The 13,700-nt window shown below is 18.2% G+C and overlaps 2 protein-coding genes across 2 annotated transcripts in view; both read left to right on the top strand.

Moving 5' to 3' along the window:
* Window positions 1-738: 738 nt before the first annotated feature.
* Window positions 739-2,396, top strand: PGSY75_0317400 (hypothetical protein; the record flags this gene model as incomplete). The annotated part of the gene is made up of 2 exons (XM_018784026.1): window positions 739-2,014; window positions 2,158-2,396. The coding sequence occupies 2 exons, from the start codon at window positions 739-741 to the stop codon at window positions 2,394-2,396; spliced, it is 1,515 nt and encodes a 504-aa protein (XP_018643609.1).
* A 2,165-nt stretch (window positions 2,397-4,561) lies between these two features.
* PGSY75_0317300 (hypothetical protein) overlaps window positions 4,562-13,700 on the top strand; it is a gene marked incomplete at both ends in the record, with an annotated part of 10,026 nt that continues 887 nt past the window's right edge. The window contains one exon of the mRNA XM_018784025.1: window positions 4,562-13,700. This exon is cut by the window's right edge and continues 887 nt beyond it. Within this exon, the coding sequence (XP_018643608.1) occupies window positions 4,562-13,700 (9,139 nt within the window).

The following is a 13,700-nucleotide window of genomic DNA, read 5'->3' as shown; positions in this document are numbered from 1 at the left end:
TTTTTTTTTTTTTTCTTTTCTTTTCTTTTCTTTTCTTTTCTTTTTTTTTTTTTTTTTTTTTTTTTTTTTTCCCTCCCCTTCAACTTTTAGTATACATCCAATTAGATGATAAAATAAAAGATAGGGGAGTATATATTGAAATAAAATAATTCAAACATATTTATTGAAAGAAAAAAAAATAAAGTGGTGTAAACACAAAAAAAAAAGAAATTATTAAGACCATAAGATAGATTAACATATTATATATGTAAATATATATAAGTATGTTATGTATATTGAATACACACACGGGTGTATATATATGAAGATATATATATATATATATGTGTGTGTATATTCGTAAGGCAGCATTAATAATTTGTAACACGTGTTTATAAGGACATTGAAAAGAACCGCATAAATAAAATATATATATATATGTATGTATGTATTTATTTATTTATATTATTTTTTTATTTATATAGATTCTTGATACACACACACAACATATTAATATATATACATATATATATATATATTTATTTATTTATTTTTTTTTTTTTATTAATAAAAATATGATTTTACTTATCGATGTTATAAGCTAATTCCACCACACACTTTGGAAAAGGAGAGAAAAAATAAAAAAAAAAAAAAAAAAATAATAAAAATAAAATAAAATAAAATAACAATAACAATAACAAGAATTCCTTAATTTATTATATATATATATATTATTTATTGTTGTGTGCTATTAACAAGATGTCAGATGTGTTTTCTATATTTAAAAAGAAACGAAATAAAAAAACCAAGTTGTATAAAACGTCAAGAAAGAAAGGTAATAATAAAAGAGGAATTTTTATGAATGATAAGAGTAGGAGGAAGGCATATGGAACTCCAAGTAAAAAAGATAGTATATATAGTGAGAGAAATAGTAAGATTATAAATAATAATATTAATAGTAATAATAATAGTAATAATTATAATAATTATCATGATATATATGATGATGATACATTAAACAAAAACAATCAACATGAAATAAATATTGTTCTTGAAAACTTTCCTAAGTTACCTATAAAAAATATAGAACTTTGTGAAGAGGTCTATAATATATTTTATATAAGAGATCAATATTTGATTGGAAATAAAAATATAATAATAAATAATGATCATATAATAATATTAGAAACTATTTTAGATAAGATTGAGAATGCTATAAATGATATGCTACATAGAGATGATTTATATTGCACAAATAAAATATTAAGTAGTGTTCATGAAAAGATATTGTGTTTATATAACAGTTTTAAGAATATAAAAAATATGATGCCTGAATTATCTAATTCATATGATTGTTTTAAAAGTAATGTTATATTTATTAAAGCAAAACAATTTAAAAAGAATTATGTATATGATAATTTAATAAATATATATACATATTTACAAGATAGTGAAATTCAACAAGATAACATTGAAGTATATAATGAAATATTATATATTAATGATAAACAAATATCTTGTCCTTCTTTTATAAATAAAAATATGTTATCATCAAATGAATATATTGAATTATTACCTATGAAATTTAATACACATTTTATAGAATTAAATAAAATCTCTGTATATTATTTATATGAAGAATCAATGAATCATATTATATGGCAAAGAGTTCTAGATGAATTAATTGTTGTTAAGGCATTGGCAGATATACCATATTTTGATCTAACTGAAATTGAAGGATTCGATTTTAAAAAAATGAAATCAGGACAAAGACAATGGTATCCAATTTATATTGCAAAGGAATTAAGTGACGAAGGACTTGCAACTGTTGAATTCCCTTTCTGGTTTTATATAGATAATTTAAAAAATATTTATAAAAAAGAATTTGACGATATCAATGAACTTACTGATTTACCAAGTCCTTTCTTTTTTGAAATATGTTCTATGTTCTTAGAAAACAACTGTTTTAAAAACTCAACACCTATAGAAACCATAGGTCAGAAAACCCCTTATAAATATATTCTCAAGGTGGCAGGTATGTATATGGGCACACAAATTTTCGAAAATACAAAAATATAAATATTACACACATAAACATGTATATAAATAAATATAAATATAAATATATATATATATATATATGTTTATGTGTCTAATATTTATTTTTTTTTTTTCTAGGCCTTATACAAGATATAAGACAAAAGCGAATCTACAAAATTATGAACAAATTAAAAAACTGTGATATATTTTCTGAGATATTAATGATAAACAATATTCAGATATATGAAACATATTGCGTTAATTATTTAGCATCTGTGTTTTTTCAAAAAAATAATTCGACAAATTCTTTCGATGAATCATTTGATATAAGGAATTATTTATTTGATCCTTTTATTTTTAGCTCATACAATATGTAAGCAATGAATGTAAGAATTATATTTTATATATAATACAAACATTAAAAAAATTATACTACTATATATATAAAATATATATATATATATTTTTTTTTTTTATTATTTTTTTTTATTTTATTTTATTTTTTTTTATTGTGTCATGCAATTTTTATGTATACATATTTATTTATACCTGTGGGTATTATCATATATGTATATATCTTTTTTAAGTTTTAAAAATATTTTAAATCTTTTTGTTTACCCCTGTTTTTGTATTTTATTCAAACGTGTAATATTATATATATATATATATATATATATATATATATATATTACCATTTTATTTTTTTATTTTTTTATTTTTTATTTTATATTTTTTTTTTTTTTTTTTTGTTGTTGTAATAAAACCATATAGCTATAATGTACATATTTATATATACCTTTTATGCTAAAAATATATACATATTTATATTTCAACCTTTTGTTGTGTCTTTTATTTGTTTATATATGACCACTTTTTTACAATATAATTCGTTTTTTCTTTATATATATATATATATATATATATATATATATATATGTATATTTTTTATTTTTTATTTTATATATTTATTTTATTTCTCTTCATATTCTTATTATATTATTTAAATATTTCTTTTTTCAAGTATTCAATATGATTATAAATGCAAGTTAAAATATATAAATATAAATATATATATATATATATATATACATATATATGGTATACACCTATTTACATCCTTATAATGATATATCACATTTTTAAGAACTTTTTTATTTTTAAAGAAAAATTATAAGAAAAAATATAAATTTTAAATAATATATATATATATATACATATATGTATGATTTAATGACATTTCTTTTATATATAAAATGTGGACAAGAATATTTTGGTTGTTATAAAACAATATATTCATAAAAATGTGAGAATGAAGAAAATTTTCTTGTTCTATATAAGCAATTATAATATATATATATATATATATATATATATTTTTTTTTTTTTTTTTTTTTTATGATAACATTATAGTGTGACATATAAACTATAATGACATAATCCACATAAAAAATATATGTTAAAATTTTATTATGATGATAAATTTATAATATTATTTCTTTTTCTTTTTTTTTTTTTCGTAAGCTCAGGGAGCAAAAATAAATAAAAAATAAAATAAAATGAAATGAAAATTTAAATGATATATTATATATAATATATTATATATATTTTTTATAATTTATAATTTCAACAAAAAATTACATTCTTCCCAAATAAATTTAATATATATATATAAACTATAGTTTAATAATATATTCATATTAAAACGGGATGAAAAAAAATAAAAATGTAATATATATATATATATAAAAACTTGGAAATTATTTTATATATTTTTATTTTGTTATAATAAGATTTATTATATATGACAAAATATTATATATATATATATATATATATATATATATTTTATTATTATTTATTGCGTACTTTAAAATGACCTTCAGTGCTCATATTAAATAAATAAATATATATATATATATATATATATATATATTATATTATATTTTATTTTTATTTTTATTTTTATTTTTCTTCATTTTAAAATAAACAAAATTATAATTATATATATATTATATTTTTTTTTTCATTGACATACATTATATTATATAAATATATTTAAAAAATAAATTATAAAATAAAAACAAAAGTTTTAATAAATAATTTAAAAATAAAAATAAAAATAAAAATAAAAAATATATGAAACTTTATATATATATATATATATATATATATATAATATCATTTACAATTGAAAATAATATCATAATATATATATAATTATATATATATATAATTTATTTATTTGTTTGTTTTTATATTTTTTCCTTTTTTTTAAATAAAACAAAATGAACACAAAGATCTTTTAAAAATAGGAAAAATAATAAAATATTTTTATATATATAAAGTGCTATTTTTTTTTTTTTTTCTCATAAATATATAACTGTTGAAAAGTCGTGTTTTCTTTTGTTTTAAATTATTCAATAAAAATATATATATATATATATATATATATATATTTTATATATATATATATATATATATTTTATATATATATATTTTATATATATATATATCCATATATATGTTATTATAAAACAAAAAAATGAATAATGATTTACAGAAGAAAGGAAACAATGAAAATTCAAAATTAAATAAAGAAGAATATTTTTATTTAAAAGAAAGTAGAAAAGATATAAACAGTGATGATATTATTAATAATAATAATATGAATAGTAACATGAATGATGTTGAAGAATTATTAAATATAAAGAACGATAAATATGATGAAAATCAATTAAGTTTAATAAAAGAAAGTTTAGAATATGGAGAATTACTTCTTTCTAATATAAAAGAAGAAAATGAGAATAATCAAGAAGATGATTTAAAATATAGTGATAATATAAATAATTGTGAGTTAAAAGATTATAATGAAGATTCAAAATTTTTTCAAGATGATAATAAAAGCTTTAGGCATACTTTATGTGTGAATGAATTAAAGAGTAGTGATGAAGGAGAATTATTCGATGATAAAAAATATAATGATAAAGATACACTTATTAATATGTTAAGAAAGAAATTAGAAATGAAAATTAAAGATTATAATTTAATTATGGATACACTAATACGTAGCAAAGAAGAATGTAGTAAAAAAGAAGAACAAGTGAAAGATTATAAAAATAAATATAATAAGATTGAAAAAGAATGTTATGAATTAAAAAATGAAATCGAAAGAACTAAAAATGAGAAACATTTAAATATTGGTAGTTTTTCATTTTATAAAAATGAATATGATGATATGAAATATAAATTATTAAAATGTGAAGAAAAAAATAAAAATCTTATAAATAAAAATGAAGAATTACATGAATCTATCATAAAAATGAAGAATGATATATCTAATCAAAATATAAAATATAAAAAAGAAATAGAATTATTAAAACAAGATCAAACAGATATGAAAATTCAAAAAGAAAATATTGACAAACAAAATAATGTTCTTGTAGAAAAATATTTAGCACAAGAAAGAATTATTTTTAAATTAAAGAAACATAAAGAAGAACAAGATATAATAATAAAAGAATGTCATAAAAAAATCGAACTAGTTAATAAAAATTCTGTAGATCACTTAAACAAAGTTAGAGATGTATTAAACAAGTCTCTTGTCAAATCAGAAGAACATGTTAAATTACATACAAAATTAAAAAAAGAAAATGAATCCTTACAATTAGAAAATAATAAATTAAATAAAAATATACAACAACTAAATGAACAAATTTTGAATTATAAAAATCTTATTAAAGAATTTGAAAAGAAATATAAAGAAATTGTAGATAAAAATAATTCTCTCTTTTCAATAACACATGATTTTATTAATTTAAAAAATTCAAAAATAATTATAATGAGAAGAAATACTGATATCAAAGAAATGTTTAAAATATATAACTTGGAATTTGAATTATATAATGAGCACGATTATTTGTCTGTTTTGTATATATATGAAATATTATATAATAATAATAATAATAATGAAGATAATCATAATAAAAACCATAATAATAACCATAATGATTATCATAATGATTATCATAATGATCATCATATGATGATGATTGAAAATACAAACTCTGCTATCAACCCAGATTCTAAGAGTTTACATAATAATATTTATAATACACATCATGAAAATAATTTAAACGCTCCAAAGACATCCTTAAGATATGCTAATAATAATAAATCTGGCAAATCCAGATCTATAAAATCTAGATCAATAAAATCTAGATCTATTAAATCTAGATCTCATTTTTCTGGTGACAATGAATATATGGACGATAATTTAAATAATATTGACATGAAGGATCATTTTAATAATATAGAAAGATATAATTATTTATCTGGTCGTAATGATCTTCATAATATATATAATATGGAAGATAACTTATCATATAATAATAAGAGTGATGATTATGATGAAGATGGAGATGTGCAAAATAATAGTTCTTATATAAAAATAAAAAAACATAAATATAAAAAATTAAACGATTTATTAAATAAAGCACAAATGAAAATCATAACATTAACTCGATCAAATGAAATATTTGAAAAGTATTGTTCAAATATTAAGAATTCTTTAATAAGAGATGAAATGAAGAAATTTAAAAAGCCAGATATAAGTGATTCACATATTTTATATAATGAAAAAATATATCTAGAAAAATTGTTGAATGATAAATTAAACTATATAAAAAATATAGAAAAAAAATTAAATGAATTACAAGATGTTGTAAATAAAAATAAGGATGATATATATACTCTGAACGTTGAGAAACAAACTTTGATTAAGGTTATCTCTTCAGTATATGATTTTAAAAAAAATAAGGTTGCAGATTATATATTTAAGATGAATAATGACACATCTTCTAACATGTTAAATAATGATAATCTCTCTGCAAGGAAAGATTTTTATAATCTAAAAGACGACAATCATAATATAAATATGAACAATGCACGATTAAATATAAGTGCTGAGGAATTTTCAAATTATAGATTGGCACTAGAACAGTTTATTCAATCAACTATAAAAGAAAATATTTTATATATTATGAGAGGTGAAAAAATAAAAACATTAAATATTAGTAAAGAATCTGTATCAAAAAAGAAGAGTAATGCCAATAATAATGAGGAAGATGATATTGATGAGAATGATTTGTTGAGTTATATGCATTATAATGATGATGGTATTAATAATAGAAGAAAAGAAAATAATAAAGAAATCTTAAAAGAAGATAAAGAATTATGCATTTTTTCAAATAATGAATATATTGCTAATTCTTTTAATAATATATTATTACAATTGTCTAATTATATATATAATATTGAATGTAAACAAATGGAATATTTTAAAAAGAGTAATCTATTGAGTTATGTTGATGATTATAAAATAACTATAGAATTGTTTTATAGATTAAAAAAATATAATGATGTATTTAGTATCGAGGAAATATTAGGAACTGAGTATTCGTCTGTATTAGAAAGATTACACGATAGTATTATAAATGGGTTCACTGATCAGGTTAATAATAATAACAACAACAAATGTGATAATAATAATAATAATAATAACAACCTGTGTGATGATAATTATAAAATACAACTAATAGTGGATGAATTAAATAAATGCAAAAAGAATTACACAGATGAAGAATTATATATAATTATGGAAAAAACAAATTTTGATATATTTAAAAAATATAAGAATTTTTATTTTAATCATTTTATAAATATAAATAATATATTCAATACAATTATTAGTTTTCATTTACATAATATTGAAGATAAATATAAAAATATATATGAAAGATATTTTAATTTATTTAATTTTAATTTTAGTAACGTCGAGTTGTCATTCGATTTGTTTCTACGTCGATTTGATAAGATTCTTCGTTTGACAAATAAATATAAAAAATTAATAGAAGAGAACTATGAGAAAATAAAAAATAATAATAAAAAAGAAGAATATTTGAATGCATGCATAAAAAAATTAGATATGAATATAGAGAAATATAATAATGAGAAAATAATTTTAAATGAACAAATAAATGAAAAAGAAAAGAAAATAAATATAATAAATGAAAAATATTTATTATTAGAAAAAGAATATGAAGAATATCAAAATAAAAATTTATTTATTAATGAACAATTAGAAAATTTACAAAAAGAAAAAGAAGAATTACAAGAAGAAATTATACAAAAAAATATTATAAATATAAAATTAAATGAAAAAAATTGTGATATTATAAAAATATATGAAAAAGAAAAACAATATTTACATACATTATTACAAGAATATAAAGATAATCATAATTTTTTAAAAGATAAATTTGATAATCTTTTAAATTCAAATGAAAAATTAAAATATGATCATGATATTTCTTTAAATAAAATTAATACATTATGGTTAGAAGAAAAAGAATATAATAAAAAAAATACATTCCATATAAATAATTTAAAAATTCAAAATAATAATCTATTATTAAAAATTAAAGAATTACAAAATAATTATAATCTTATTAAAAATGAACTTAATGAAAGAATTAAACAAATTAATGTTTTTAGAAATCATGTTTCCACATTATCTATAAGAGATAATAAAAGTGTAAGAGCTTCAATACATCATATTAATAATACACATTTAGGTGTTCTACCCACATCTAAAATTAATAATAATATATCTACACTTTATTATTCAAATAATATTCATATGTCTCATCGTCATGGTGTCATCAAAAATAGGGAAGACCCCGAAGCGAGTTCCACACAAACACGTTTGAATAATATGACTAACATGGATGTTACAAATAATATAAATATGACAAACATGACTAATATGACAAATATGACAAATATGACAAACAACTTGGATCATTTTAATACCATCAGCAGTGTTAATAGTAATCATTTATATCACCCACACAATTTTAATAATAATTTAAATTCATCTAAAATCTTTCCAATTAATGATGCTGCCTTCTCAACAGTGCTTAATAAAAAAGGTGATGATTTTATTTTCAATATAAAAAATGAAAGTGATGACAATTGCTTTATAGAATATGAAATAAAAATAAAATCGTTACAAGAAGAATTATGTGATAAAGAGTCTGAAATATTAAAAATGAAAGGAGAACAAAATATTTTAATGACTTGTATAGATACATGGAAATGCTTCTGTAAGAATAGTAAAGATGAAATTTCTCGTTTAAAAGAAATATATAAAGAACAACTAGAAAAACATAAAGAGTTTTTATTAATAAATAAATCTAATGAAGATAAAATCAAATATATTAATAGCTTATTATGTGATGAGAAAGATAAATATGATATTGTTGTAAAGGAAATAAAAAATAATATGGAAAATGAAATCGACAAATTAAAAAATGATATAAATGATAAAAATTATGAAATAAAAATATTAAAACATGAAAATAATAATTTAATAAACCAAATGAATGATTTAAAAAATAAAGAAAAAGAAAATAATAATATAAAACAAAAAGAAGAAGATTATCTAAAACTAATTAAACAAGATAAAACTAATATTCAAAATGAATATAATGATATATTAGACAAATATAATAATCTTCTTGAAAAAAATAATATATTATATAATGATATGAATATATTAATAAAAGAACATAAAGAAGAAATATTCTTATTAAAAGAAAATTTAAATATATTAAAAAAAGATAATACATATCTAAATGATATGTTTAAAAATCAAATCAATTATATTGATAATACATTATTAAAAACAAGATTGGAGCAATTATTTCATATTAATCAAGATCTACAAAAAAATTTAGATATTAATCAAAAACATGTAGAAAAATTAAAATATGATTATATAGAAATTAAAGAACAATTAAAAATAGAAAAAGAAAAAATTATTAAACAAGAAAAATATATACTACAATTACAAAAAGATAATAATCTTATATTAAGTGATTCTAATTCTATAACTAATAATACATATCAACAATTTATTCATAACTTAAAGGCCAATCTAGAAAATTCAAGATTAGAATTAAAAGAATTATCAAGTCTTTATGAAAAAATACAATTATGTGATGAAAAAAATCGTATGAAAATAACTATACTAGAAGAAAAATTACTCAAAAATCAAAATGATAAAAATAAATTAGAACAACTTATTGATGATAATAATAAAAATTATATCATACAATATAATAAAATAAAAACAAATGTAGATATGCTAACAGAAGAAAATCGAATCTTGTTATTAAATAAAGAAGAATATGAGAAACAAATAGAACAATTAAATAATGATCATAAATTATTTATATCAACCAAAAATAATGATATTGAAATTATAGAAAAGGAAAAATTAAAAGAACAGGTTGATCAATATATAAACATTATCAATGAGAAGGAGAAAATAATTGTTCACTTGAATTTACAAATAAAAAAATTGGCCAATCAAAATGAGCAGATCAAATCAAGGTATGACTTATATAATGTGGTAGATGCGCAGGAGAAAAAAAAAAATGATCACATGGGGAGTGACAATATGGATGATAATAATAATAATGATTATAATATGTGTGATAATAATAATAATAATGATTATAATATGTGTGATAATAATAGTGGAGATATTCATAAAAATGATATATGTGATGGTCTTGATGCTAATAATTCCTATCAACAACCAAATGTGACAGATGCCATAGAGGACCATAATAAGGAAAAAAATTCATCAGAAGAAATATACAAATATATAAATGAAAATATAGATCTTACATCCGAATTAGAAAAGAAGAATGATATAATTGATAATTATAAGAATGAATTAAAAGAAAAGAATGAAGAAATATATAAATTAAATGATCATATCAATATGTTATCTAATAATTGTAAGAAATTAAAAGAATCCATTATAATGATGGAAAATTATAAAATTGTTATGAATCATAATATTAAAGAAAAAGATGAAATTATTGAAAACTTAAAAAATAAATATAATAATAAATTAGATGATTTAATAAATAACTATTCAGTTGTTGATAAAAGTATTGTATCATGTTTTGAAGATTCAAATATGATGAGTCCATCATGTAAAGATATTTTAAATGTGTTTAATAATTTGTCAAAGACTAATAAAAATATATGTGCAAATATTGATATATGTAAGGAGAAAGATATATATGAAAATGTGGACATAACTACAAGTAATCATAATATGGAAATAAATAATAATATGGACATAACTACAAGTAATAATAATATAAACATAAATAATAATAACATTGAGAATAATAATTATGTTCCTAATAATATTGATAATAAGTGTAGCAAACTTGTAGATATGAATAACTATCTTTTTAATAACCTTCAATTAAATAAAGACAATGATAATATTATTATTATAAAGTTTAATATTTTAAAACTATTCAAACTAGGGTCATGTTATTTATATATAATAAATCGTAATTTAAAAGAAATTCAAATATTAAAAAATCAAATAATATCATTAGAAGAAAGTATTAAAAGTTTAAATGAATTTATTAATAATTTAAAAAATGAAAATGAAAAAAATGAATTAATAAAAATAAATAATTTACAAGAAATTTTGAAATTAAAAAATAATTTACAAGATAATGAAAATTCTATGCAACACTTAAATGATTATTTAAAAAAAAATGAAGAATTAAATAAAATGAATGTAAAAAATATTTTCAAATATAAAGGATATATAATACATTTAATACAACAAACAAATATGTTTTGCAAGATTTTTAAAAGCGTTAATGAAAATAAAATAATTGATCAAAGTGTTATAAACAAGCTAATTTATTTAAGAAAGTCATTCGATTTTTATATGTATGAATCGGTTATAGAAGAAATTAAAGAAAATAAAAATATATTAATAAGTGAAGATTTTATAACAGATGAAAATTTTAAACATATACAAATATTCACACAGACATGTAATGCATTAATTCAAAGAGGATATTTGACAATGTTAAATGATTCAAGAAGAAATGATATCTTTTTAAAAAACAAACAAACTGATCAAGAAGAAAAACATAATGATAGAGATATTAATATATATAATGCATATCAAAAGGATCTAATCAATGTAGTGGTAGATGAACAACATATTGTAAATAGTGCTGATCATATAGAACAATCGACACAAAATAAGCAAGCTTATATAAACAATAGAGAAATAATATATACCCAAAAAAAAAATGATAATGACAATGATAACAAAATGAATAATATTAATGATAACAAAATGAATAATATTAATGATAACAAAATGAATAATATTAATGATAACAAAATGAATAATATTAATGATAACAAAATGAATAATATTAATGATAACAAAATGAATAATATTAATGATAACAAAATGAATAATATCAATATTAATAATATCCATATGAATGATGAGGGTAACCATTTTATAAACCCATTTAATAACAACAATTTGTTGAATAATAATAATGTTAATTCTAAACAAATAAATAATGAGACCTTACAAAGATATGAAGAAAATATTATTCAAAATGTATATTCTAAAGATAGCGCAGGTAATAATCAAGTGATAGACAATGAACATAATATTCTTATCAATGATAAAAAAGATAGTATAAATAATGACGAATTAAAAAATGAACATAATAATTTAATTAAATTGATTAATGAATCCATAGAAAACGTTCATAATCTTGGAAATATATATGAACCAAATGATAAAAATATTTTGATAAATGTAAAAAAAAAAGAAACTGATACATATGTTGATGAAAAGGAAAAAGAACAGACAATACAAATAAAAAATAAAAACTCTCCCCTAAATATAATTCTTGAAAATAATAATAATAATAATAATGATAATGGTTTTGTGTTTGAATCGTCATCTAATATAAATGATTATAATAATATATTAAATGATAAGAAAGATAACATCCAAGAATTAAATAAATCAAATAATTTTTCATCAGACCTTTCAGAATATAATTATGACACATATGTAAAAATTTTCGAAGCAGGAAATGATATAGAAAATAAAGGACAACAAGATAAAAAAAGAAAATATTTTTCAGATTCAGAAATAACAAAAGTAAATGGTTATCTGGAAGAATCCAATTCGATGAAAATAAGAAAAGTAAGTGTTAAAGAAAATACTGATGATAATGATGATAATAATATGGAAGAAGATGATCATAATGATAATCATAATGATAATCATAATGATGATAATAATAATAGTAATAATAATAATAATAATACTAATATTTCTTATCAATGTGATGATAGTTATCACAATGAAGAAATTTATGACGATCAAGAAAACAAACAAAATAATTATAGCAACAATGTAAAAACCGAAGTAAATAACCATGCGATAATGGAAGGTGTTTCTATCCTTAATAATATTAAAGAAAATGAAAAGAATTATTTTTCTAATGTATATGAAAATAATTTTAATCTACAAGGTGATCAAAATGTTCCAGAAGATTTACAAAATTATGAAGACTATGTAAATAATAATAATGAAGAGGAAAGTAACAAAAGTTGTTATATAATTTCTTCAGATGATGAAGGTGACAAGAAAAATGGCTCCAAACAAAATGATCATGATGATGATAATTATGATGATGAGGACGATGATAATTACGATGATGAGTATGATGACGAGGACGATGATGATAATG

Source organism: Plasmodium gaboni, chromosome 3 (assembly GCF_001602025.1).
Source record: "Plasmodium gaboni strain SY75 chromosome 3, whole genome shotgun sequence".
NCBI classification, from domain to species: Eukaryota; Apicomplexa; class Aconoidasida; order Haemosporida; family Plasmodiidae; genus Plasmodium; species Plasmodium gaboni.
The sequence above is the reverse complement of the archived record's forward strand: the minus strand, read 5'-3'. Positions and strand labels throughout refer to the sequence as shown.